At 50.7% G+C, this 24,834-nt stretch overlaps 9 protein-coding genes across 9 annotated transcripts; 5 read left to right on the top strand and 4 right to left on the bottom strand.

Moving 5' to 3' along the window:
• Positions 1-518: 518 nt before the first annotated feature.
• fleA (fucose-specific lectin FleA) lies at positions 519-1,681 on the top strand (the record flags this gene model as incomplete). The annotated part of the gene is made up of 5 exons (XM_001259206.1): positions 519-552; positions 605-783; positions 858-1,046; positions 1,097-1,200; positions 1,264-1,681. 5 exons carry the CDS (start codon positions 519-521, stop codon positions 1,679-1,681), a joined length of 924 nt encoding a protein of 307 aa, XP_001259207.1.
• Positions 1,682-2,156: 475 nt separating this feature from the next.
• NFIA_072230 (DUF1115 domain protein) lies at positions 2,157-3,029 on the top strand (the record flags this gene model as incomplete). The annotated part of the gene is made up of 1 exon (XM_001259205.1): positions 2,157-3,029. One exon carries the CDS (start codon positions 2,157-2,159, stop codon positions 3,027-3,029), a length of 873 nt encoding a protein of 290 aa, XP_001259206.1.
• Positions 3,030-3,275: 246 nt separating this feature from the next.
• Positions 3,276-3,763, top strand: NFIA_072220 (Dabb family protein; the record flags this gene model as incomplete). Its single annotated transcript, XM_001259204.1, has 3 exons — positions 3,276-3,294; positions 3,345-3,573; positions 3,631-3,763. 3 exons carry the CDS (start codon positions 3,276-3,278, stop codon positions 3,761-3,763), a joined length of 381 nt encoding a protein of 126 aa, XP_001259205.1.
• A 163-nt stretch (positions 3,764-3,926) lies between these two features.
• Positions 3,927-4,605, bottom strand: NFIA_072210 (uncharacterized protein; the record flags this gene model as incomplete). Its single annotated transcript, XM_001259203.1, has 3 exons — positions 3,927-4,085; positions 4,136-4,236; positions 4,380-4,605. 3 exons carry the CDS (start codon positions 4,603-4,605, stop codon positions 3,927-3,929), a joined length of 486 nt encoding a protein of 161 aa, XP_001259204.1.
• Positions 4,606-5,219: 614 nt separating this feature from the next.
• Positions 5,220-6,126, bottom strand: NFIA_072200 (pyrroline-5-carboxylate reductase family protein; the record flags this gene model as incomplete). Its single annotated transcript, XM_001259202.1, has 2 exons — positions 5,220-5,524; positions 5,577-6,126. 2 exons carry the CDS (start codon positions 6,124-6,126, stop codon positions 5,220-5,222), a joined length of 855 nt encoding a protein of 284 aa, XP_001259203.1.
• Positions 6,127-6,881: 755 nt separating this feature from the next.
• Positions 6,882-10,262, bottom strand: NFIA_072190 (pyridoxal-dependent decarboxylase conserved domain protein; the record flags this gene model as incomplete). The annotated part of the gene is made up of 9 exons (XM_001259201.1): positions 6,882-7,458; positions 7,520-7,812; positions 7,870-8,424; positions 8,477-8,585; positions 8,639-9,211; positions 9,271-9,622; positions 9,680-9,929; positions 9,985-10,059; positions 10,113-10,262. 9 exons carry the CDS (start codon positions 10,260-10,262, stop codon positions 6,882-6,884), a joined length of 2,934 nt encoding a protein of 977 aa, XP_001259202.1.
• Positions 10,263-12,940: 2,678 nt separating this feature from the next.
• Positions 12,941-14,408, top strand: NFIA_072180 (uncharacterized protein; the record flags this gene model as incomplete). The annotated part of the gene is made up of 3 exons (XM_001259200.1): positions 12,941-13,041; positions 13,112-13,580; positions 13,674-14,408. The coding sequence occupies 3 exons, from the start codon at positions 12,941-12,943 to the stop codon at positions 14,406-14,408; spliced, it is 1,305 nt and encodes a 434-aa protein (XP_001259201.1).
• An 804-nt stretch (positions 14,409-15,212) lies between these two features.
• Positions 15,213-16,205, bottom strand: NFIA_072170 (putative AhpC/TSA family thioredoxin peroxidase; the record flags this gene model as incomplete). Its single annotated transcript, XM_001259199.1, has 3 exons — positions 15,213-15,552; positions 15,622-15,945; positions 16,180-16,205. 3 exons carry the CDS (start codon positions 16,203-16,205, stop codon positions 15,213-15,215), a joined length of 690 nt encoding a protein of 229 aa, XP_001259200.1.
• A 1,069-nt stretch (positions 16,206-17,274) lies between these two features.
• On the top strand, positions 17,275-24,252 carry NFIA_072160 (two-component sensor protein histidine protein kinase (dhkk, dhkj); the record flags this gene model as incomplete). Its single annotated transcript, XM_001259198.1, has 3 exons — positions 17,275-17,384; positions 17,444-19,695; positions 19,757-24,252. 3 exons carry the CDS (start codon positions 17,275-17,277, stop codon positions 24,250-24,252), a joined length of 6,858 nt encoding a protein of 2,285 aa, XP_001259199.1.
• Between the last annotated feature and the right edge of the window lie 582 nt (positions 24,253-24,834).

Here is a 24,834-nt window from a genome sequence, read left to right as displayed (position 1 = left end):
AGATGATTCCTCATTTGGTGATTGTAAGACCGGAATGGCCGAGATCGTTAGGTTGTGGTTGAGTTCTAGTACTATTTGTCATATTTGACGTCTGAAGAAGACTATTTGGAAGGAGCACGCCGTAATACCCTGTTTTAGTTACATTCACCCAGCATAATAATACCAGCCAGCCATTGCAGTGTAAACCAGACGTTGGATCAACTGGCCCAATGATATCTCAGCACACAAATGTACATGCATTACAAGCGCTTCTTAAGCCACAAATGCATGAAAAACACAGCTCACTGGTCTCAAACCACAATACTTGGGTAGATTGCACATTATGACAAAGCAAAGTCGAAGCGCAGAGGGATTTTGCTTCACGGGCAAATAAGTCATTCACCACCTTTTCCCCTCTCCTTATTGCCTCTGTTTCTGTATAAAAGGTCGTGACCGGTCCGCACATCAAGCTACAATCATAACCTTGAGCACTACTCAACAGCCATAGGACCTGAAAAGATACCCCAAGTTCCCGAACAATGTCTACCACTGGAGCACAGCAAGTCCTCTTCCGTAAGTTGGATGAAATGCTCCTTTCACCCCTGTTTCGACCTGACAAATATAGGCACCGGGATTGCCGCGGTCAATTCAATTAACCGTCTCCGTTTTTACTTCCAGGATGTCTATGGCAGTATTCGCGAGAGTCTCTACGAGGGTAGCTGGGCCAACGGCACCGAAAATAATGTCATCGGCAAGGCTAAGCTCGGCAGCCCTGTGGCCGCCACTTCCAAGGAGCTGAACAACGTATGTCATTATCTGCCCATTGGCTCTGCCCCGGACTGACTATATGGAGATCCGTGTCTACACCCTCACTGAAGGAAACACCCTCCAGGAGTTTGCCTACGACTCCGGAAGCGGATGGTACAACGGCGGGCTGGGCGGTGCAAAGTTCCAAGTTGCACCCTACTCTCGCATTGCTGCCGTGTTCCTGGCGGGAACAGATGCATTGCAATTGCGGATCTACGCCCAGAAGTCAGATAACACAATCCAGGAGTATATGTGGAACGGTGCGTCGAATCGTAAGTCCGTTGATGTCTTTTACTATCCTGCGACTTAGGCGACGGCTGGAAGGAGGGCACCAACCTGGGAGGTGCGCTCCCCGGCACTGGTATCGGAGCCACCCTCCTTCCGCTATACTGACTACAATGGCCCAAGCATCCGGTACGGCACCGCCATATGCAAACCTTGAATCCGGGAACACTTGCTAATAAAGGACACACACAGGATCTGGTTCCAAACTGACGACCTCAAACTCGTCCAAAGAGCCTACGACCCGCGCAAAGGCTGGTACCCGAACCTCCACACCATCTTTGACAAGGCACCTCCACGTACGGCCATTGCAGCCACCAGCTTTGGAGCCGGCAACAGTTCCATCTACATGCGTATCTATTTTGTCAACTCGGACAACACTATTTGGCAGGTCTGCTGGGACCACGGCAAGGGTTATCACGACACGCGAACCATCACCCCAGTCATCCAGGGCTCGGAGGTCGCTATTATCAGCTGGGGCAGTTTCGCCAATAACGGGCCGGATCTCCATCTGTACTTTCAGAATGGAACTTACGTTAGCGCTGTGAGCGAGTGGGTTTGGACACAAGCGCATGGGTCGCAGTTGGGAAAGAATGCTCTTCCTCCTGCTTAATTCTGTGTGAATTGTCATGTACTATAGACTGCCACGGGTGGATAGTAGCTAGTGAACGATGCTTGCAATCTTTTTCACCTCTATTAAGAGTAAATTAAGGCACATATAAGATCACAAGACCTATATTATGAGAAGCAGAAAAGGAGGATGATATGCATCAAACAAAAGTACATGTTTCATGGATCTGCATTTTTCTGCATTGGTGGATCAACCCTTATCCATCCAACTGGCTAACAGCACTATTTTTCTTCCCTAAATGGTCACGTGTTAAACCTATTTCGAGTTTAGTGTTTTCCAGTAATAAGTGCGCCAGGGGTAATATTTTTGCTCTTTGCAGAGTAGATCCAAACATAGTACCTTATGCACATCCTAGAATATTGACCTAGCCAATCAATCACGGCTATTAAAAGCCAGGACCTTTTGCAGCTGCACGTCAAAAGAGCTACCCACACGATCCGCGGTTTGATGTCCTCAAATGGCACAAAAAGAATTGACACTGCTACCACCAGACCTGATGGAGTCTCAATTATCCATAATTGACCTCCTGACAGCCATGTTCCCGTCACCTGGAGAGATCGACATACCTGCGTCCACCACTGAATGCATTGAAAAGCTCCGCAACTGGTGCGAGAACCCATCTGCAGCGCCCTCCAGGATTCCTTCAACGTTACACCTTGCAGTCTGTTTGCCGATTGCGGGGGGAGAAAAATCAATACAAGTCAACATATCAATCCCAGTCCAATGTGATGGTCCAGATATAGCACAGCCGCCATCATTGAGTTATTCACTACGGCAACCAGACTGGATGTCCAAAGCCGAGCTGGCTACGCTGGCCGCTGCAATGCCCCTAGATGACCTGTTCGAAGCTTTTGAATACGTTCAGGATGAAGCGCTGCGCTTCTTGGAGGCTCAGCGGGCTTCAAAATCTGAAACTACCAAGAACAGTTCCGGGCCGATCGTGCGAGTCTGGTTCTATTTCCCGTCTCTATCAACTCGAGAAAAGCGCAACGATCTTGTTAATCACGCCCCTGACTACTCTCTGACCGGCTTCGTGCTGGCCGGCAAGCCTGGTGTGTTGTGTCTAGAGGGGGCGTCGACGGATATTGACGGTTATATGAGCTTCATTAAGACACACTCCTGGGGCGATATCCCCAGCCATCAGAAAAAGGTCAGCGAGAGATATCGGGAGACGAAGGACGTTCAGAGAGTATTCTCTGGGATGGAGGAAATCACGGATTCATTAGGTGAACGAAGTGGCCACAGAGCCAATCGGGGCGATATGCAGGCATTAGAGACCTGGCTACAAGCGCGAGGGTTGCATGAAGCTTTTGACAAGGTGATATTTTAATATCAGCCGTTACGTTCACGAGGCTACTGGGAGTGTTACCTTGGAGCTCATCATATCTGTAGCATTATTCCTGGTCAAGGCGGTCATATCTGGAGGGCGGACATTGGGACCGAGGATAAGGCGGAGAGTGACCGAGATGGGAATAAACCACTGATTTTAGTGAGTCACCCGTACTTTTTCATCTCCTCCCGCAACCAACGCTTCCATCCGAATTGACCCAACTGAGGGTCATACATTCTCGCTACAATGACGATCATACATATGGGTTAGTATAATTCCAGTGCATCAATCAATAATCGTACTCATATAATCCAGTCCTGTTCAAGTTCCGTCCAGAAGTGACACAGGAGCACAAGGATACCTTTGTCCGCGAACTCAAGAAACTCAAGGACCTCGACTGTGTCAAGGGTCACCGGCTGGTTGTTGGTGGGCCGTCAATTACTGATCCGATCGAGAGAAGCAAAGGGTTTGAGATTGCACTGTTGAGCTTCCATGAGAACCGGGAAGCTTTGGAAGCATACCAGTCCAGCAAAGAGCATCATTGGTGTGTGCATCTAGTAATGGCAGCCGATGTGTTCGGGCGACGCTGACCAAGAGATAGGGTAACCAGCACGTACATGTTCCCCTACAAGGAGGATCTCATCCGGTTTGACTTTGAAGTTGCGCCGGAGGACGAGTATTTGTGGAATTTCTTGCCAATTGATGGTCTTACGCAAGGGTTAGCAAACGAATAAATTTAATCTACTTTTGGAGACAGTCAACTTTATTTTAAAGGCTCGAAACGTAGCGTCATGTCTGCTTATGTTGTGGTGTTGGGATATAGAGTACGACTTGACAGAGAGGACGCCTATGAGTATAAGCGATAATCTCCGCTATCGTATAGTCAGTGCTGTGACGCTAGAATGGACTACGGTAGTTATGGAACCGACTCAGGGGTTGAGCACCCTCTAGGATATGTTGCAACAACGTGTCGTAGTCCCAGCCCATAGCTGCTGCTGCCAAGGCAGTCAAGCTGGCCTGATCCTCCCGTCCTGGCAGTCCTGGACCGGTCATATTCTAAAACCGTTCAGTATAACTGCAGGCAGGAAGGTAAAAGCAAGGCTTACTGGCTGCATAGTGATATCGAACAGAGCGAAGTCGGATCCCAACCGGAACCGTCGCACATCTACCCGAATTGGCGCAGTGGCGCCAATTAGCCTGGCCACCCCTTCGCACTGTCGCATGAGCTTATTTTACGCAGAATCTTTCATTTGATCCTCCTACACCACGCCGGAGTTGGCAGTGCCCGCCACCATCCCATTATATGGAGCGATCCATCCGCATGGTTGAAACGCATCACTGCCACCATACTCCAGTAGTCTGGCCGAGAAGGCGTCAGCGGCATGACGGTGATAGTCGCCTCTTCTACTGCGAGGAACTCTTCGAGCATAATAAGCGGTGACTCTGCCAGTAAGACTTTGGCATGGTGTTGTAACTGAGCGGCGTCATGGCTCCCTCGTCTCCGTACTAGTTTCCCCATGATCGGATAACGATCGATCTGATCGACGATCTCGCGGAAATTATCCGGTTCAACCATCCACGCGCGAGGTAAGGTGAAGCCGCCGTTCGCGCAGTTTGTTGTTCAAGAAAGCCCGGCGGTTGCCCGACAACGTAGAGATCGGACGCCAGAGGAGCTAATCGGCTTGACGCCTGGAGAGGATGCGACGCAAGCAGGACTAAAAGGGCGCGGTCTGGCAGCGACAGCTAGATTTGCTGCCATTATGTCCTATTCAAATAATGCATTGTTCATAAAGAAGAGAAGGTGCTTCGGAGTCAGCTTAAAGAGCATGGTGGTCGTTGGCGTTGGAAACAGCCGAATACACTCCCGATATATATATATTGTTGGCCGACAAAGATCCCACCCTAGATCTGTCATAGAATATAAGGTATTCAAGGTTTATAGGGGGTCTACATCATCTGAATCATTTGATTGATTTCCATAAGAAGATGATACACGTGGCTTCTCTTGAACCAACTGTTCTTGAGATAAGTGGTTTTGTATCAAGCTAAGTACCAAAAAGATGGGCCATCTGGGTTGACGGCTCGCTCTTGAATCGGCATAGCGCACAAAAGGGTTAGAATTCATTCTTGAAACTCATGTGTCAAATCTACTCCTAGTGATGCAAATTAATTTTCTCCTTGCTAACCTGCCTAGAGCTTCCCAAGTGTCTCTCCGAGCTCCGCCGCACGGGATGTGGCGGCCTGTACTGCCTTGTCAACAATATCCTTGAAATTCAGCGACTCAAATGTCTGGAGGGCGGCGTGCGTTGTCCCGTTTGGACTCGTCACGTTCTTGCGCAGCTGAGCCGGTTCCTCTGACGACTCGACGAGCATCTTGCCTGCACCCAGGCAGGTCTGAGCCGCCAACTTTGTGGCCTGCTCCTTGGAGAGGCCCAGAGCAGTGGCACTGGCAACCAAGTGTTCCACCATAGCGAAGAAATACGCAGGTCCGGATCCTAGTCAATGTTAGATTCATATGTCATCTGCATGGAGACTCAAGATACTCACCGGACAGACCGGTCACCACATCTAGCAGTTCCTCCTTGTCAACCCACTCAGTGGCCTTGCTGACACTCTGGAGTAGAGCTCCGATAAGCTCCTTCTCCTCTGCCGTCACATCGTCGCTAGCCAGAAGACCCGATGCGCCTTCCTTGACTAGGGCCGGAGTGTTGGGCATGACGCGGACGATATGCGCAGTCCGACCATCGCTCGTCTTGAGCCACTCTTTCATGCTATTGAGCGTGATACCCGCCGCAATGCTGACGACCACAGGGAGTGATGTGCGCTGTGACCAGGCGGTGGCAAGCTCCTGACAGACATTCTTGGTGGTTTGAGGCTTGACAGCTATGACAACAATATCTGCGTTGCCTGCAGCTTCATCATTGGAGGTAGTTGTCTGCACGCCCAACTTCGCGATCTTTTCGCGGTTGACATCCCATGGCTCGGAGACGGTGATGTTGGCGGGGTTCATGTCCTGGCTCACGAGCCCTCCGATGATGGCCGAGGCCATGTTGCCACCGCCAATGAAGGCGAGTTTGCTCTGCTGTAAGGATGGCATTTTGAGATATGGGGTTTGATGTGTGATGTAACAGGCTGAGTTCTCTGTAGTCTGTAGTCTCTACACCAGATAAATGATGCAACTTTGCAGACGCGTCGGATCAAGGACGGCCCGATGTCGGCGGAGGGGTCTAGCCCCACCGGAAACGCGGGGTTGTCTTCTTCCCGGTGCCGGCCCGGTCAACACCAGTTATGGGGATATCTGATGCTTACTCCGTATAATGGGATTGAATGGCAACGAATCTGTCGTCAGTCAGTGATACCCTCCGAATACATGGATGGCGCCCGAGAGGTTTATATTGCGGCTCTGGTGTCTACAGGGTATCTTGCCACCGGTCTACTCGGTGACTGTCGTTGGAGCCTTCGGGATACCCTGAAAGGCGAGCCTCAAAACTGTCAATAAATCTGAAGACACGAAGGGAGGCAGTCATGAGACAGTGCTATGCTTGGGAAGTCGTTAATGGCAATGGCTGCATTTCCTGCTATATCGATATCCACTTATATTGCTTATAGTCATTATTTCCGTAGACTTAGTATGCTGGTAAAATTAGGCACGGATTACAACATTTGAGTGAATGTAGTCTGAGATGATTCGGAAAAGAAAATTATATTAGGGCAATAAATTAAACCATGTATAACTATGACAGCATAATACATAGCCTTGAAGCATTAAGGTGAAGTTATGCCACTATTCCCATTGCCCGCATCTTTCCGACGCTGGGAAGGACATTCGGCAGGGATACAATCTTGACGCAATCACTTCAACTGATCTCGAATCTCCTGGAACAGGTCGCGCCACTTTTCATTTTCCTCTTCTCCACTCTCCTTATCAAATGGATCCTTGTTGACCTCTTTTGCATCCACCAGGACCTCGTTCTGCAGCCTGACCGTTCCTGATGCCAGTTCTGGACCAAAGTCATCGAGCGAGTCCGGCAACAGATCAGGTCCACTTTCGTCTGCGCGCTTCAGATCCCTCCAAATCTTGACTTGAAATTCCTGCCCGGGACGGAAGAAAAAGTCCTTTCGATCGTCGGTGTTCTTGACTGCAAATGGCTGCATCGCTGCCTCGGGAACACCTGTCAGGCAAAGAACCGCTCCTCGTGCGAGCTCCTCGTCCTCCAGATCGGCATCCAAGGTCAATTTCACATTTGCGGCACCGAGTTCAATGTTTGGAGCCTTAAGAAGGATGTGAGAGATATGGCACTGCGTCCCCGTTCCGTACACGTAGAAGGGCATGTACGTGGTGGGATATTCGGCTTCACGGTTGCGGGAGTTCAGAGACCGGTTCTTGATCACTCGGAAGACGCAAACGTTGATATTGACCCGGACGTTCCTAATCAATGCATCAACCAGTCATCAACCGCAATTCTCGTGAAGACTCGTAATAGACTCACCCTGCTGCATCGAACAACTGTCCTTGAAACGTAGATTTTCCGTGGGTTTTGACTTCATTCAATAGACACTCAAGACAGGTCTGGTCGGTGGTGTTGAGATACAGAACTTCGCGACCTGTCTTGGCTTTCATGTATGCCTCCAGCCCAGCGTCATCAAATCTTGCTCTGAGAATGAGTTGGCGCCGGAAGCGGGCTTCCTGGAAGCGTGGCCGATAGATGAGGTATATCTCGTTTGTTCCTTGGATGAAGAAGCGGTGTATATCAGGCTTGATGGCATTGCGTTCACGGCACTCCTACAGCATTGTTAGCTTGAGTGGACAACCACAGAGTCAATAGAAGGAATGACTTACCTCGACTGCCTTTTCAACCACCTGTCGGAATCGCTTCATCATGTCACCAATCAAGTCGTGGTCCGTTGGAAACGCACTCATGACTACGTTACGCAGAACCATTAGGTTCTGGCGAGAGCGGCCAATGCCTAGGCGATCCATGAAATACTCGGCACAACTGCCATACTCCTCATGCTTGAATTCGGTTGATGTCAGGTAAAGGTCCTTGTCCGTCGGCTCGTCGTTGGGCGAACTGATTGAGAGTTCCTTTACCACACGCAACATCAAGTAGTTGGCTTCTTCGATATCATCATTGAGTCGACCGTCTTCGTAGCGCCAGTTGAGAGCAAACGCGTTGATGTTCAGGTCAGACCCAAGAGCCCGGAGCAGGGTCATTGTGTGCTTTGTGGCATCATCGTCGTAGATTTCCTGGTTAGATTTGGGCAGAATCTCTTCTCGAATGAATCTCTTTTCGTCCTCGACATTGCCTCCGTTTACCTCAGATGGTAATCGATTCAAAGGGACACAGATGAAAGAATCGTCTTTGGTAGTCATTGCAGCCCAGTGGGCAGAGAGCTAGAGAACCGGATTAATCCTCATCTAACGGGATCTTGCTACCGACACCTACCCGAGTGCTGGTAAAAGTGGCTTCACTCAGGAGCGCTCCATAACCCTCCTGATTCAATCCGATGCACTGGTTCGACAGCCATGTTGACATGGCAGCTGCTCCGGGTTTGCTAGCTCTGTGTTAGCGATAGGTCCGAATAACCCGCTCCAGCTCGCCTCTTACCTTCCTTCAACTCCGTAAATGCCAATGTTGGTAAGAGAGCCTCTTCCAATATACGGACTTGTCCACGTCACCAGATAGCGCATACGCTCGTCCCGATAGACAAGGCTGCCCGCCGGATATGGAATATATCCCGCCTTATGAGGGTCGATGGTGATGGAGTCGGCACACTTCAAGGCTAGTAGATCCTGTTGGGTCTCAACCTTAAGGCTCAAGTCAGGAACAAAGCCCTGTTCACTGGTCTCCACGCTCTTCAGTGGATCAAAGTCAGCTTCTACTGTCATCAGCCTGCGGGGCAGCATCGCGGCAAAATAGCCTCCCCATGCAGCGTCAGCGTGGACAAGGAACGACAGTCCGCGCTTTTGGAAGCGCTGTCTGATTCTCAGTATCTCATTTAGTCGGTCTACTGCTCCTTCTTCAGTGGACCCGATCACGGCAACCACAGCATATACCGCTTGCTGTTCCCGCAGACATTGCTCCAGCTTAGCCACAAGATCGACCAGATCGACTCGTGCCTCCGCGTCGACCTTGACCCCGACCATATTTTCAGAGCCAATGCCGGCGATGGTTAGAAATCTGAGTCAGTGTGGCTTACTTGCAACGCCATGACGAGCTTGAACTATGGAACAGACCACTTACCACCTCCTTTGGGCCATGAATAATGACGGGTATTCGTAAGAAAGTATCGCATGGGCTTGTCAATCTGGAAATAACGCTCCAGCTCGTCTTTGCCCGTGGACTGGATGTTATACTTGTCCAGAGCCTGTTCAATAAAAGTAGGAGACACCCCATATTGCTTGTGCAACATCTTTGGAAGGTCGAGGATCGTTTCTGGCCTGAGATTCAACAGCTCCCAGGTTGACAGGTCCATGAAATTCTTCGATGTGCCAGAGCAGGTTTGCAGATGGAAGTCGTTCGCGGCAAACCTGAGCTGACCTTCCTTGATTGCTCGGTGGAGAGATAGGGGATAAAACTTCAGGTTTCGGGCTACCGCGCTCCTCAGCTTCACGTCAAACGATTCGAAACAACTAAGTAGTAACTCACCCACCCAGATAGACTCCAGATTTGCCACTGTTCCGTCACAGGTAATATGTCCCCATCCGGTAGGCACATCCTCAATGTATTTATTGTTGTTGTAACCCAGCAATTCGCAGAGCTGCTCGCCCACAAGAATCTCGGCGGCAGTAGAGAAAGGACTCGCTTTAATTGCCAGGTTGTTGGGGTTGTAGAGCATGGTCATGAAGTATCCAAGGAGTGAGACCATAGTTAAATTGGTACTCATGTGAGCCTTGTACTGAGGGGACCAGAATGGCACAGTGTTTTCCCAGCAGCTCAGCCGCTTTGCGCACTGCATTGCCAAAGTTCTTGGTAAGGCGTTGAAACTCCTCGGAGTTCTTGATCTCAGGCGTGATGAACTTTCTATCCTGTTGAAAGAAGGTTAGAAGATACTGTTCTTGTTTGCATTTTGACTGCTCACTGGTGGTTGTGGAAAGTATCTCTTGCGAGCCTGTTCAAGCTCGGTCAGGATGTTTTTGATATTGGCCTTGAATTCACTAATATTCTCTGCTTTAGGCCCAATAAAGTACGAGCAAATGGCTTGATGGGTGATCTCTCCGTGTGCTGTCATGTTTGATATTAAACAGGGTACTGTAAGGCTTTGAGATGGTGATATGAGGCAAGTTGGTCTGGGCCGATTGCTGTGGAATTCTCTCGAGCTTGACAAACCATATTTCTATCTCTCTGTGGGATTGACCCCGTTAACTGGATTAACTGGCCTATTGGTTGGGGTGCCCAATGCGGGTTTATTGACCGCTGTTACATCTGGGGTGGGGTGGGCCAACTGGAGTTATACACATATTGGGACATGCTATACCTAGTGATGCAACGACTTTCGAAAGCGCATATCCCTTTATAGATCTAGGCCTCTACGCTGGCCAACAGCCTTTTGCTGATAGGCATGAGTACGGTCCCCTATTCTCCCCATGAGCCATTTACTCTCGATAATTGGTCTGCCCATACCATGGTGTCCTCACGTGGTGATGTCAGAGAAATACCATCTATGATTGACGCGAGGTCACTCTATGCGTCATACATAAGGAAGATATGGAGCATTAGGGAATGGCATGTCTAGCCCACTTCTAGATTCGAGTTTGGTACCGGCATTGGAAGCAGTCAGCACCAAGATATAACCTACAACTATGGTACTTCCTCGTGAACGACAAACCGAATGCTGGCATAGGAGCAGCATGTAGATCGTGTGCGAATATACATTAGAGGTTTGGGAGAATAGATGTCTTCGGACGAATATGACTTTCTCTATTGTATACGACAAGGAGAGAGTCCAACGCAATTGCCTGAAGCGATTAACCGGCATGGGAAAGTCTTCAGACTCATGATGTATTGATATGGAGGCATTCAAGACCGTTCGATTGCTGCAAACGGCTACTGCTGCACACATCTAGAGAGCTCGAATACAAGTAAGCCAGGTGTGTGCCATGGTTGAATTCAGCTTCTACGGTAGTCACAATGGCCGTCGCATATGCATATGCGCCGAGCCGCAGAGGAAGAATGTCATGTTGTAGGTCACAGAGACATCCACCAGGAGAAGGGACCCTGTTTGAGGTAATATACAAAATATAATCATACCCCAGCAATCATCTGGTGACAAGTGCAGAGTTAGCATAGGGAGGGGAGGGGGGTTATAGTTCATGCCCTTGGCGGGAAGTTATGGAAGCGGTCCAGCTCCAAGCAGAGTCGGTCAACATGGAGGCCATCAGCAGTCCTCGGGCAGGAAAAATCTTTATACCTACTAGGCTAACTATAGAGAGCACACGTATTTGACAAGAGGTAGCAAGCTCATTTACGGAAAATTTAAATAAGAACCATAATGTCATCAGCATCTGCTCCATCGCTTCTAATCCCCAACAAAAGCCGGCCGGAGAACCCTGCTGCCTGCCGTGCATAGTCCCCCTCTTGCTATGCCAGTGTCAGTAAAATCAATCCAACAGTCGACAGGAGATACAAATAGAGGATGTGCTTACCATCATGGAGCCGTGATCCGCCCTCTGTACCTTATCCACCACAACCTCAACCGCAGGGAACAAAGAACCTCAAATCCCTGATGAGAAATCTTTCTGTGCCTCAGTGAGGAACTTCATATTCTCCGTATCGCCAGGGTGCGGGACAGGTCGAGCACAGCCTTTGGTATCAAAGACACTCTGACTCGCTCACATGATTCCTGTCCTGCCGGGCCCCTGACCTGCCGCAAAGGGCGTTGCGCAGTGCCTACTGAGACAACTATACGACAATTCAAATCCAGACTATATGATGACTTGAATCATTTTATATCCCTACTATACGAAATGAATCCTACTATATGGCGATTCGAATCCTGACGATATGATTGATGATTTCAGTCATTCAATACGCCTAAGGGAAGAGAAATTGAAATCTAGAAATAATTAGGTGCTTACTGCCAGCAGAAAACCATGAATTACTGACATACTGAAATACCTACAGATATATTGACAGTCTTGTCCCAATGGCATGCCGTAATTGTCATCCAATTGATCCAAGGTGGTTCTTTAGCAGATGATGTGTGTATTTCCTGCAGACGCAGACACGTCTATCAAGCACACCGCCAGTTTGTCGGCAGCACAGCCAAATAAATAGTCCCACCTTACTCTGTCTCTGCTTTCCGAGGGATGAACCAAAACATCTAAGTTTATCATGCTATAGACTTCCGCGTCCCTGCAGGAACTGGATTTTCAAATGTCATCATCTAAGGCAGCTACTTCCAATATCCCAGGATCTGCGAGTGACCAACTACCCCTCACCTCCGTGCCACCATTAACAAATACTGGCATCCACCACTCTGTTCTTCATTGTCAAACCACATCCAGAGCAGAGGAGCAACCACAGGATTCTACATCTATTAGTCAGGCTATAGCCAACCGATCTTGTGGCATTTCTCGGAATAAAATACGGCTGAGTGGTGCCCTATTCTCACTCCTGGTTCGTCATGCATGGCAAAAAAGATCAATTCATATACTGAGATCTGATATCAAGCTTTGTCTCTTCCTAGCGGCACTCGACTTTACTATTGCTACCACTGCAATCCCAACAATTGTGTCTTCCTTCCACTCTGGACGGAGCTATGTGTGGATCGGCTCTGCGTACCAACTGGCCAGCGCTGCGTCGACGCCCATCTGGGGGAGACTGTCAGATATCTGGGGACGGAAAACCATTTTACTGCTCGCCATTTTTATCTTTGCAATTGGATCAATTATCTGTGCGGCCGCCACCATGATGGGGATGATGCTAACAGGCCGATCGATTCAAGGTGCTGCAGCTGGCGGAATAGTGATTTTGGTGAATATCTGCATTAGTGACTTGTTTACTGAAAGGTTTGGTTGGCTACCACAAGATTCATGAGACTGGATCAACCTGTGCTGATTAGGCCTTATCGAATGGTAGAGAAAGAGGATTCTACCTTGGGCTGACTGGCGTCGTATGGGGACTTGCCAGCGGCATTGGCCCTCTGGCTGGAGGCGCCTTTTCCGAGTACGTTTCCTGGCGTTGGAACTGGTGGATCAACCTCCCCTGTTGCGGAGTCTCGTTTGTTGTTCTGTTCTTCTGTCTCGACCGTGTGCGTGAGAGACGAGCGGGCATCAGCAGCGGCTTGCGACAAATCGACTGGCTTGGGACTCTGGCCATCGCGGGTCTAACTACCATGTCGCTTGTGGGTCTGAATATCGGCGGTGTCTATAGCTCATGGAAGTCCGCCAAAGTGATCTGTCTTCTCGTGTTCGGAGGCTTCACAGCGGCGGCTTTCATTGTCTATGAAGCGAAGGTTATATCCGAGGAGAAAGCTTTGATCCCAAGGCGCATTTTACGACGTCTTTCCAATAATGCGTCCCTGTTTGTCTGCTTCATGCACGGATTTGTAAGGACAGACCAAGAATAGCTCTCACTCACAGACACTGAACTCTCTACTGTGACTCGACATACTGACACTTACCGATCTTGATGGATCTAGGTCAACATTTCGTCGTGGTACTTTCTTCCACTATACTTTCAATCCAGCCGCTCCTTGACACCTCTTCAATCCGGCCTTCTCCTCATGCCAATGACCGTCATCCAGGCTGCGACGGGATTCATCGCTGGCTTCATCATCCGCCGCACCGGTCGGTATCTCCCATTGATCTATCTCGGTATGACCCTTACCACATTAGCCTTCTCGCTGTTTACCCTTTTGTCCGACAAGTCGACGATCCCCGCTATTATAGGCCTAGAGCTACTCGGAGGGCTCGGCGTTGGGCTTGTCTTCCAACCTCCCCTCCTCGCTCTCCAATCTTTCGTTCACCACGACGACATCGCCACAGCTACGGCTTTTTTTGGATTCATCCGGAGTTTTGCCACCTCTGTGTCAATTGTGATTGGCGGGGTCATGTTTCAGAACCAGATGCAGTCACGTCAGGAGATGCTCCAAAGGCTCCTTCCTGAAAATGTCGCCGGAGATTTTTCAGGTCAGCGTGCTGCCGCAAACGTGGCGCTGATCCAGTCGTTAAGTCGTGGAGAGGCACAAATAGTCAAGGAAGCGTATTCACAGAGTCTGAGCCGCATGTGGATCTTGTACGCTTGCTTTGCAGCCGCTGGACTACTCATGAGCTTCGGCATTCAGAATCAGACGTTGCGAAACGAATTGGCAAATGAAACATCCAGCTCTACTGCTACTCAGTCTCGAGCCGGGGATAAGAAAACAGACGTTTAAAACAACAACTACTACACTTTCGCTCGGCTGCTGGCTCACTGAAATCGCATACAGAGGTGTAGAAGGACTTGCACGACTCCTTCCTCCTTACTTAGTGCCACTGCACTAAAAGCTTCGAAGGGAAACTGTCACATTGTTAATGCTTACATATAGTATTAAACATCGGAGTTGTGTTGTTTTATGTTTCTAATGTTGCTCCAAATAGTCATGGCTAGGCAAAAAGATATATCCACACTAGAACCCTAATTAAGCCAGTTTCAGCTTATCTAATATATAAATAGATTATTAAAATAACCAATTATCACAGCATTGAATAAGACACAGAGATCACTAGAGTGTGGCTATGTACTACTACTAGAAACATTGGTGATTGGTAGTATAAGGATACTGTGGTCACTTGACCAGGACATTGGATCTGCGTTCTCCGCAATCCTGAGGATCTCTCCATAATCCACATGGTTGGGTCAGATAGTGTGGATCGGCCCAATTCTCAGCCCAAACCAGAAACTCAGGAACGCTAGATACAACAACTCCATCAAAAGCAATTAATTCAAACGAAGACAAGTGGTTGAGATCCTTTTAGGTAGGTAGAATGAGTGTTGACACAGGGAAAATTCCCGTATGCTGCTAGTTATAGCCTTGAGACATAGACAAAAATTGAATTATAGTAATATGCCTATGAATGACTTTTGTCATAGCTGAAGCCTCGCCATCTGTTCCCACGTAGCAGAATTCACTTCGTATCAGTCCAAGTCATCGAGAAAAGAGAAATCCGACATAACATCTACCGTGCAAGAATGACACCTAATGCTGATAAAGATGCTCCTTAGCCAATGGTATGAAGCGCAAATACGGCTTCACAGTTTGCATATTTGGATACTTGACCTGTGCCTCCTCGTCAGCGAGACCCGCGGGGACGACTACATCATCACCAGGCTCCCAGTTGGCGGGGGTGTTGACGGAGTACTTGTCGGTGGCAAGTAGGGAATCCACGACACGAAGCAGCTCAGTTGTGCTGCGACCGGTGGAGGCCGGATAGGCCTGGATGAGGCGGATCACCTTGTTAGGATCGATGATGAAGACGGACCGGATCGTGTAGGCGATGCCGCGGGCGTCGACGTTGGTGACGTCTTGGTGATCGAGCCTGTTCCACGTCACACTCTGTTAGTCTCGGGCCCAACAGTGGCGGCAGGCGAGTGAAGAGAGCACTTACATATCATAAGTATGGGCGATCTTGCGATCCTCATCCCCAATGACAGGGAACGTCAACGAACAGCCGGCGATCTCGGTGATGTCGTTGATCCATCCATCGTGCGACTCGATCGAATTGGCGGACAGGCCGATCAGCTTGACGCCGCGCTTTGCGAACTCGGACTGGTGCTTGGCCAGGTCTGCCAGTTCGGTGGTGCAGACGGGGGTGTAGTCTTCCGGGTGGGAGAAGAGGATGACCCAGTCGTTGCCGATCCACTCATAGAAGTCGATACGACCGATGGTGGTGTCGGCTTGGAAGTTGGGGGCTTTGGATCCCAGGCGGAGTCTGTAGACCGATGCATAGTCAGGTAGAATTGTCAAAGGGACTGGCAGCACATTGACTAATCATTGTGGATCGTCATCATACCATAGATGAATGAAGATCAAACATTAACAAGTAGGGCACACACGGAAAAAGAAGAGAAAACTAGGAGGGAAAAGGGGAGGTATGGAAAACATATAATGTCGCAGGAACAAGCACGGATCATCAGACAAAAACATGGAAGAGTGGGGAACTTACGGCTTGTATGCCACTTCCTCAGGCATTGTGAGCGGGAATTGATTCCTTACAAAGCCCGCGGAGGTTTACTGCGATTAAACAAGTATAAAAGGGAACCAGGATGAATGACTGGTTATTCAATTATAGCTAGGAACCAGGTTAAGTTGATATTTGAAAAGACCAAGTTTGCAGACACGACATAAGAAGTTCGGCAGTTAGTCAGACCGAGGGAGACTGAAGGAGGAAGATTGTGAGGGAATAGATAGAGGAGAGGAAGGGGAGAAGGGTCTGGACCTTGCTAGAGCTAGCCAACGATATAATCCGTATCAAAATGTTTGTTCCTGGTATGTTGCTGTAGAATATATTGCAGCCAATAGAAACCATGGAAACCCCCTAACCCTACCCCAGGAACGGGTTAGCGCCAGAAAACTTTAGGTTGACGTCATAGATCGATCTGTCAGATTTACTTTGCGGGGTCCATTGAACTTCAGACAATCAGATATAGTCTGTATAATATCTTTAATATTAGTTCATGTGCATCTAATAGAGAATTTTCCTTAGTAAGTGGATGAAAGTGCCATTGAAAAGTAACAGTTCATAAAGCAAAAGTGATGACTGCATAACTTTGACACTGACAGTTGATACATGGAAGGGAGCAGGCAAAACCGGTTTTTGCGAGATTGCTTTTATAGTAGTAACTTCCCGAGCTCCACAGCCTCCACTAGGCTTAGCGCCCTTTCCACCTGGATATCCAGACTTTCGGGCCATCCATCTGCCATACTGCATCTGCCACAATCCACAGTGACTAACTGCTGGCTGCCATCTTCCATGTTTTTGCTGCCTCTGCAATTCTTTTTTTATTTGTCTCCTACATCGCACAATCAATATACATCACCACTCTTGCGATTGCTGGACTGCTCATCCCATCAACTTACATTCCTCCGTTACTTTAATTATCCGTGTTTACATTGGAGGATATGCTTCTGATCTTCCAGTCAACGTGACCAGAACGCAAATGATGATGAGATCGGCGATTGATCCACCCACTTAATAATCCTTTATCCCTTTAATCCTCCGTCAACCCCCAAGCCACCGGCTCCCCACGCCATCGCAGTGATGCACCGAGAGGCTCAACAGCCTCCTACCGGTCTGCTGGACAGGCTACAATGGCTAACAGGCTATACCTGGGATGAGTCCAGGCAATTTCGCTCCAGCTATGGCGTATGGTGCGTTGGCTGCCTAGATTGTTGTAAGCGGAAACAGATCACGTGCTAATCCTGCGTAGGCATACTTTCGGCACAAAACACCTCGTCGATACCCCTAGGTCGCGTCAAGTCCTACCCATCCGTCCTCGCAGCGCGTCGTCTCTTGAACAACGCAACGATGGCGCAAACGCTGTCGCACCGCCGCACGCCGCCGCCGACGAAGGTGGTATAGCGGCGGACAAAGGTCAGGTGAGTGCTGTGGAAGTGGTGGCGCGTATTTCTGAGAGCGCGGGTCAGGAAGAAAAAGCTCAGGAGGAGTACCGGAGGCTGGCAGCCGTAGCCGATCCCCAATACAACTGTCTGCTCAGGCCCCTGGAGGTGAAGCGATTACCTAGTCGCGATCCAGAGCGCGAGCCACCGCTGGTGGTCTGCATCTACGAGAGCCCCGGTCCGAATGCCTTGTTGAAATACGTCGACTGCGACCTGACCTGGTATCGCGAGGCTCTCAAGGTGGATGGTAGTGACGAAGACCATGATAACAGCCAGGATGAGGATGATCATGATGCGAGCTCGCTGCGACGCAGTCGGGACGAGCCTATGCCGCTTTCCACCTTTCTCGATTTCGCCATCGGCGCCGCGGAATGCATCAAAATTCTCCATAGCCAGCAGATTGTTCATGGGGAGATCAGGGCGGATGCTTTCCACTTCAGTGAAGAGACCGGGGAGGTGAAGCTGATTCACCTGGGAGCTGGTCTGCGGCGTTACCACTCCGACCTCAGAAATGCAACCTGGTCCGCTCTGGCCAACCAGGACGGCGCTACGGCCAGGATATCATACATGAGCCCGGAGCAGACCGGCCGGACGCCGATTCAACCCGACAGTCGAGCGGATATCTATTCCCTGGGCATCCTCTTGTGGAGCGCTCTGGTCCAGGAGGCCCCGTTTTGCGGGAGGACCCCCATGGAAATCATCAGAGCGGTGCTGGGTGAGGAACTTCCTCTCGTATCGAGCTTGCGACCGGATGTTCCGGACCTCATCGCGCGAGTGATCGCCAAAGCAACCGCCAAGAATGTCTCGGAGCGGTACCATTCCGTGAGTGGTCTGCGGCATGACCTTGTGGAGTTGCGGAGGCTTCTGGCTGCCAAAGAGCCTAACGACGAGGACGACAATGAAGAGGCAGCAGCTACTGCTGCGGAACTTGAGAACTGGAAAATTGGCAGCAAGGATGTCTCGCCGTTCTTCACCCTGCCGCGCATCATGGTGGGCCGGACACAGGAGCGAAATGCCATCGTGGAGATTCTGGACCGTACGTATCAGATGTACCAGGCAGGAAAAGGGCTACAGCTGTCGTCGTTGCCCGAGGGTCAGTTCGCCACGTTCGATGCTTTGGCCTTCCCAGGCGACACCCCTGGCGAAGAGGATGGCCACAACGCGATGGACGGGTTTTCGAGCTTGCTGGCCTCCACAAACGGCGTCCGCCGGCCATATCCAGCCAATACGACTCGTATGCGGTCCCCTGCTGATTCCCGGTATGGTTCGTTCGAGAGCATCGAATCCGCAGCAGGGTCGTCAGACACAAAGAGGGAAGATAAGCGACTGTCGACCCCATCGATTGACAGCGCCAGTGTGGAGGGAAGCTCGCGATCCAGCGACAGTGCTGGGAGGACAGCCGCGCACCGGATGATGGTGCCGAAAGGACGATGCGAGCTGATCACCATCGAGGGAGGCGCTGGCTTGGGCAAGACCCGGCTGATCACATCGGTGCAGATTGAAGCCAGACAGCGAGGCTTCTTTGCCAGTTCCCGGTTTGATTCTGCCGCCAAAGAACGGTTACGTCCGGTTCTGCAACTGTTTTCCAGCCTGTTCGAGCAGGCGTTCTCGGAGAATACGATCGAGCCGAGCTTCCTGCCCATGCTGAGGAATCATATAGGGTCCGCGTGGAACACTCTCCACAAGGTTTTGGGTCTTCCGAAATTCCTCTTAGGATCCGGTCCCGATTTGCCGGACCAGGAGTCAAAGCGTGCTACTGCCACAAGTCCAACCTCCTCCCGGCACACCGGGACTCCGAGTTCCCAAGAGTTTCTTCGGACCGGATCGTCTACCAAGTCCCTGCCGCTCGTCCGGACCTTGCTGGATATTCTACGAGCCTTCTCGCGATACAAACCGCTGTGTCTCTGCCTGGATGATGTCCATTTTGCAGACGAAGAGTCGTTGGAGCTTATTGCTCAGATCATCTCTGCTAGGATCCGGATGGTGGTTATTCTGGCTTACCGGCCTGAAAGTGCCTCCTCGGAAATGACCAACCATATCTTAGATCTTTGCACCAATGAAGGTAGCTTTCCCCTTTCTTTCCCTTTTCCCGTGGCTTAGACCTATGCTCATTAAACTAGCAGGGTTCCGAAAGGCAAGAGATGTAGGAGTTACCGCTATCACCCTGTCACCACTCAGCGAAGACAGCGTGATGGAATATGTCGCAAACACCCTATATCTATCCGTCCCTCTGATTTGGCCCTTGGGGGCGCTCATTCAATCCCGGACCGGTGGGAACCCGTTCTATATCCGAGAAATGTTAAGCGTTTGCTACCGACAGAAATTCGTGTGGTACGACTACCAGGAAGCCTCGTGGTCGTTTGATCTTCGCCGCATATCGGATCATTTCAAAGCAGACGACTACCACGAGGCCGTCCTCGATGATTTCTTGGTTATTCGGTTGAACAGCTTACCGCCTGTCACCAAGTCAATCCTGGCTTGGGCATCCTCCGTGGGAATGAGCTTCTCATTTCAACTGGTGCGCAGGCTTCTCAGTGGCGACAAGGCGACTTCTGAAGCAGGCCTGCCCGAGGTGGTGATGATTCAAGCACTTCAGCCTGCCATGGAAACCTACGTGATCGCACCTACACAGCACCATGACGTCTTCTCTTTCACGTATAACCGTTATATGCACATTGCAGCCTCGTTCCACACAAAGCCCAAAGACCATGTGAACTTCATTAAAGCACAAGTCCTGTTCCAGTATTATTCCCACAACGACAAATATCGCAATATGCTGGCATCCGCCATCATTGAATCTGCTCCAGTCATCAAACGCTCCTTGACCAGAAGACAGCCCTTCCGCAAGTTTCTGGTGGACCATGCGAAGGCTGCCAACGAGACTGGCTTCCGCTCAACCGCCATTGACTCGTATGCGTGTTGCATCGTCCTGCTTCAGGATAACATGTGGGATGATAACACTGAGGATGTGAGCTATGACGAGACGCTGCACATTTTTATTGCCGCTGCAGAGTGCTATCTGTACCAAGGACAGCATGCCGAAGCTGGTTGCTTGCTGCAGTCGATCCTCTCTCATGCGCGGAGCGCGGTGGACAAGGCCCCAGCGTGGATCTTGCAATCTCGCATGCTTGCGCAGCAAGGTAACTCGACCGATGCTTTCCAGGCGCTGAAAGCGTGCCTCGTGACTTTAGGTCTTGATATCGACGAGGACCCGACTTTCGCCAAATGCGACAACCAATTCCGGCGACTGCGTGACACCATTATAGCGATCGAGTCTGAGGGCATCGCCGAAAAGACGCCCGTGGAGCATTACAACTTGGCTGCTGCGGGTGCAGTTCTCGTAGAGGCAACCCGGGCGGCTTTCTGGTCCGATACGCTGACCTTCTATCAAATGACATTGGTCATGGTTGATACCTATCTCACTCGCGGTACATTTCCCCAGGCTGGCATGGGACTCTTGCAGCTGGCCGTGATTGCGATCTCTCGGGACAACGCGATTTCCTTCGCCAGCCATTGTGGAGAGCTCGCCTTGGCACTGATTGAGCAATGGAAAGATCCCCATACCATGGGCCGTGGCATCGCCTTGTACTCGACCTTTGTGGGTCATATCAAACATCCCGTGCAGTCCTCCATTGCGCAACTAGAAGGGGCCTTGGATTTTGCCATCCGCGCCGGTGACCGGATCGCGACAATCCTGAATTACGGATTTCTGGCCACCGCGAAGTTCTTTGCCTCCGAAAACCTGGTGGAGCTGGAGAACTTTTGCGTCTCCAGTTGTGAGGACATTCCTCACTGGCAGTCCGACACCCCCGGCGGCACCATCCTTATGGCAATATGCCAGGTCTGCCGTGCTCTGCAAGGGAAAACATTCACGCATGACCCTATCGGGGTGATGAGCTGCGAGGAGCACAACTCGACCGCCTATAAGCATTGGCTGGTGAAAACGATCAAGAACAGCGACCGGCCCCTTATGCTATACGAAAGCATGGAAATGGCTCCATTATTTCTTTATGGTCACTACGCCCGAGCGGTTGCACTGGGAAATGCCTGCCTCAAAAAGATCAACGCTGTATGGTCTGCACGGGACACGAGGTTCCTTATGTTCTTCCATTCCCTTTCTCTAGCTGGATCAGTATGGGTTCGGAAGCAGGAGCAGCTTGAGCGCTCATATCAGGCAGGTTACCTCCAACCGGCCTCGGATGTAGCCGGGCCGCCTCTCGATCCCTCTTTGAAAGAAGACATGGTCGGCCTGGCAAGGATGCTGAGGTATTTTCGGCGAAGGATCGAACAGTGGCAGAGTGTTTCAGATGTGAATTATCTGGCGTGGTCTAAGATACTTGGTGCCCAGATCGCAGAGATGGAAGGTCACCAAGCCGCGGCTCTACGTCTCTACCAAGAAGCTTTAGATCATGCTTCCACCCATGGTTTTATTTTCGAAGAGGCTTTGGCCAATCATCTGTTGGCTGGCCATCTGATACGCGAGGGCTCTTCCCGATTAGGCACTCTTGCTCTCAAAGAGGCAGTTAGTCTTTACCGGCGAATGGGCGCCACCGGAGTGGCAGATCATATCCTCCAGACGCATGATCTGCAACAAAGGGTAAAGGACGCACGAGACGCTGCTACTCAAACTGACGCGGAAGAAACCACCGTACAGACTAGACCACGAGTGACCACTGCCAACACTGACGACACCTCCAGCATTGAAGATGCCGTGGCAGACCGGGCCCTCCACATATTGGATCTCACCTCCATCCTTGAAGCATCACAGGTGATTTCCAGCGTTCTGCGGGTGGACGAGCTACTGCGTACCATGTGCAAGATTATCATGCAAAGCTGCCATGGTGTCGCTACCCTAGCAGCCATTGTCACCAACGAGGAGCAGAAGGTCGGGTGGGCAGTGGCGGCCAGTGGGAATGCGGCTGGACACATCAAGGTACATAATCCTCCAACCCCAATCCGCCAATCCAACCTTGTGGCCGAGAGCATTGTCAACTACTGCGTGCGCTTCCGCGAAGCGGCCTATTTGCCGGATGTCCTCCAGGATCCGCGGTTTAGCCACGTTAGTGAAACCTGGGTTGCGCAGAACCCGGTCAGCAAATCTGTCATGGCCCTGCCCATTTCGCCCGGCGGCGACGAGAGTGGACCCAATGTGGTGCTGTACCTGGAGGGTCCACCGAACGCCTTCTCGTATCGTACACGGGTCGTTTTGCAGTTGCTCGTGGTGCAACTGGGGATCAGTTATTCCAATGCGCTGACACTGCAGGAAGTCGAACGTGTCTCCACGATCAATCAATCCATGGTTGAGGCACAGAAGAAAGCCCTGGCGGAAGCTATGGCGGCTGAGCAGAAGGCAAACGTAGCCAAGGCGGAGGCCCTGCATCATGCCAAACTGGCGGAAGAGGCAGCTAAGGCCAAGAGCAGCTTCCTCGCCAATATCTCCCATGAGCTACGGACTCCTCTGAACGGGGTCATTGGCAACTCCGAACTCTTACTCAACAGTCCAGTGCCCGAAGCGCAGTTGGAAATGGCCGAGTCGATCCGCATGTCGGCCAACCTGCTCCTGGCCGTGATCAATGACATCCTCGACTTCTCCAAAGTTGAGGCGAACAAGATGCAGTTGCACGTTGTTCCATTCGACGTTGAGCGGATGGTAATGGAAGTCGTTCGCTCGATCCCGACCGACTCCAAGAACGGGCCGAGGTCGAGCAATGTCCACATCGTGCACGACATTCAGCTCCAGGAAACGCGTCATGTGTGTGGTGATCCGGTGCGCTTGCGGCAGATCCTGGGAAACCTGCTAGGCAACAGTCTGAAATTTACGGAAAAGGGGACCATCACTATCGGAGCACGCGCGGAAAACGAAACCGAAGACTCTGTCCGTCTTTCCTTCTGGGTGGCCGACACAGGGATCGGCATCCCCTCTGCACTCATCCCCCGGCTGTTCAGACCTTTCACCCAAGCTGATGCCAGTACTGCGCGCCGCTTTGGAGGTACCGGACTGGGGCTCAGTATTTGCAAACTTCTGGTGGAATTGATGGGCGGCACAATCGACCTCAAAAGCACCGAGCATGTCGGAACGACCGTTTCTTTTGCAGTCACATTACCCAAGGCGATCCCGGGAGATTCGGGACGCACTACACCGACACGGTCCAGCGACAGCAGCCAGGGCGTGATTGACCAACGGCCGCCCTTGGAATTGCTGGATTTATCTACCATCCACCTTGCCGACCTCCGTGTCTGCGTCGCAGAGGACAACCTCATCAACCAGAAGATCACTGTTCAGTTCCTCAAGAAACTAGGTTTTAGCCAGATAGACACTTATAACAACGGCCTTGAAGCCGTAGAGGGCATCCAGAAGCAAGCCCTCCGGGACCAACCATACCACATGATCCTCATGGATGTTCAGATGCCTGTCATGGACGGGTATGACGCCACACGGCGTCTGCGTCAGGATCCCATGGATGCTGTCAGACGGATACTCATTATCGCGCTTACGGCGTCGGCGATCCAGGGCGATCAGGAGCGTTGTTTGGCGTCGGGGATGAATGATTACCTGGCGAAGCCGGTTCTGCTCGGGGCTTTGAAGAAGAAATTCAGCAAGTATTTGAGGATCGCATAAGTCGATGTGGACCTGGTTCTGGATATCATTGTCCTGTGATGGTTTTTGATAATACCCGCTTAGGTTTGTTCTTCTACAGAATATATTTTATACCCACATTATATCAGAAAAAGAGGCCTAGAAGTATAAAGAAGTATCATCCATACTCTGGATGTACACTTCACGTGTTATCCGTCACTAATTGTAATAAGGGTCCATGTCTTGGGGGACCAGAATCATATATAGTCAGAACAGAAGCTAGCATTTGAAGCAAACCCAGAACGAGAGCATCTACCAACAAGTCGCCCTAACGGAGGCTCCGAAAGACTCAACATGAGCAGTGCAGATCTGACCGCCGTATGACCTTCCCCGAATGGAGAGTTTACCCCACCGGTTGGGAGAGGATCGGCCAGGATTGCCAGCAACACTCGAACCACAGCAGGTGATCGTCTCTGTGGGCGGCAGAGACACGTCACTAAGAATTTCCTACTCCAATAGGAGCGCTAGCTAAGCGCTGGCCTAAAGGATTTTCATTGAAGCTGAACACTTGTTGTGCATGAAAAGTGCTAGTTCGTCTAAGTGTCCTTGAATCTAACCCTAAGC

The sequence above is a fragment of the Aspergillus fischeri genome, genomic scaffold (genome assembly GCF_000149645.3).
Source record: "Aspergillus fischeri NRRL 181 1099437636264 genomic scaffold, whole genome shotgun sequence".
NCBI lineage: Eukaryota > Fungi > Ascomycota > Eurotiomycetes > Eurotiales > Aspergillaceae > Aspergillus > Aspergillus fischeri.
This window is presented reverse-complemented; position numbering and strand designations above follow the sequence as displayed.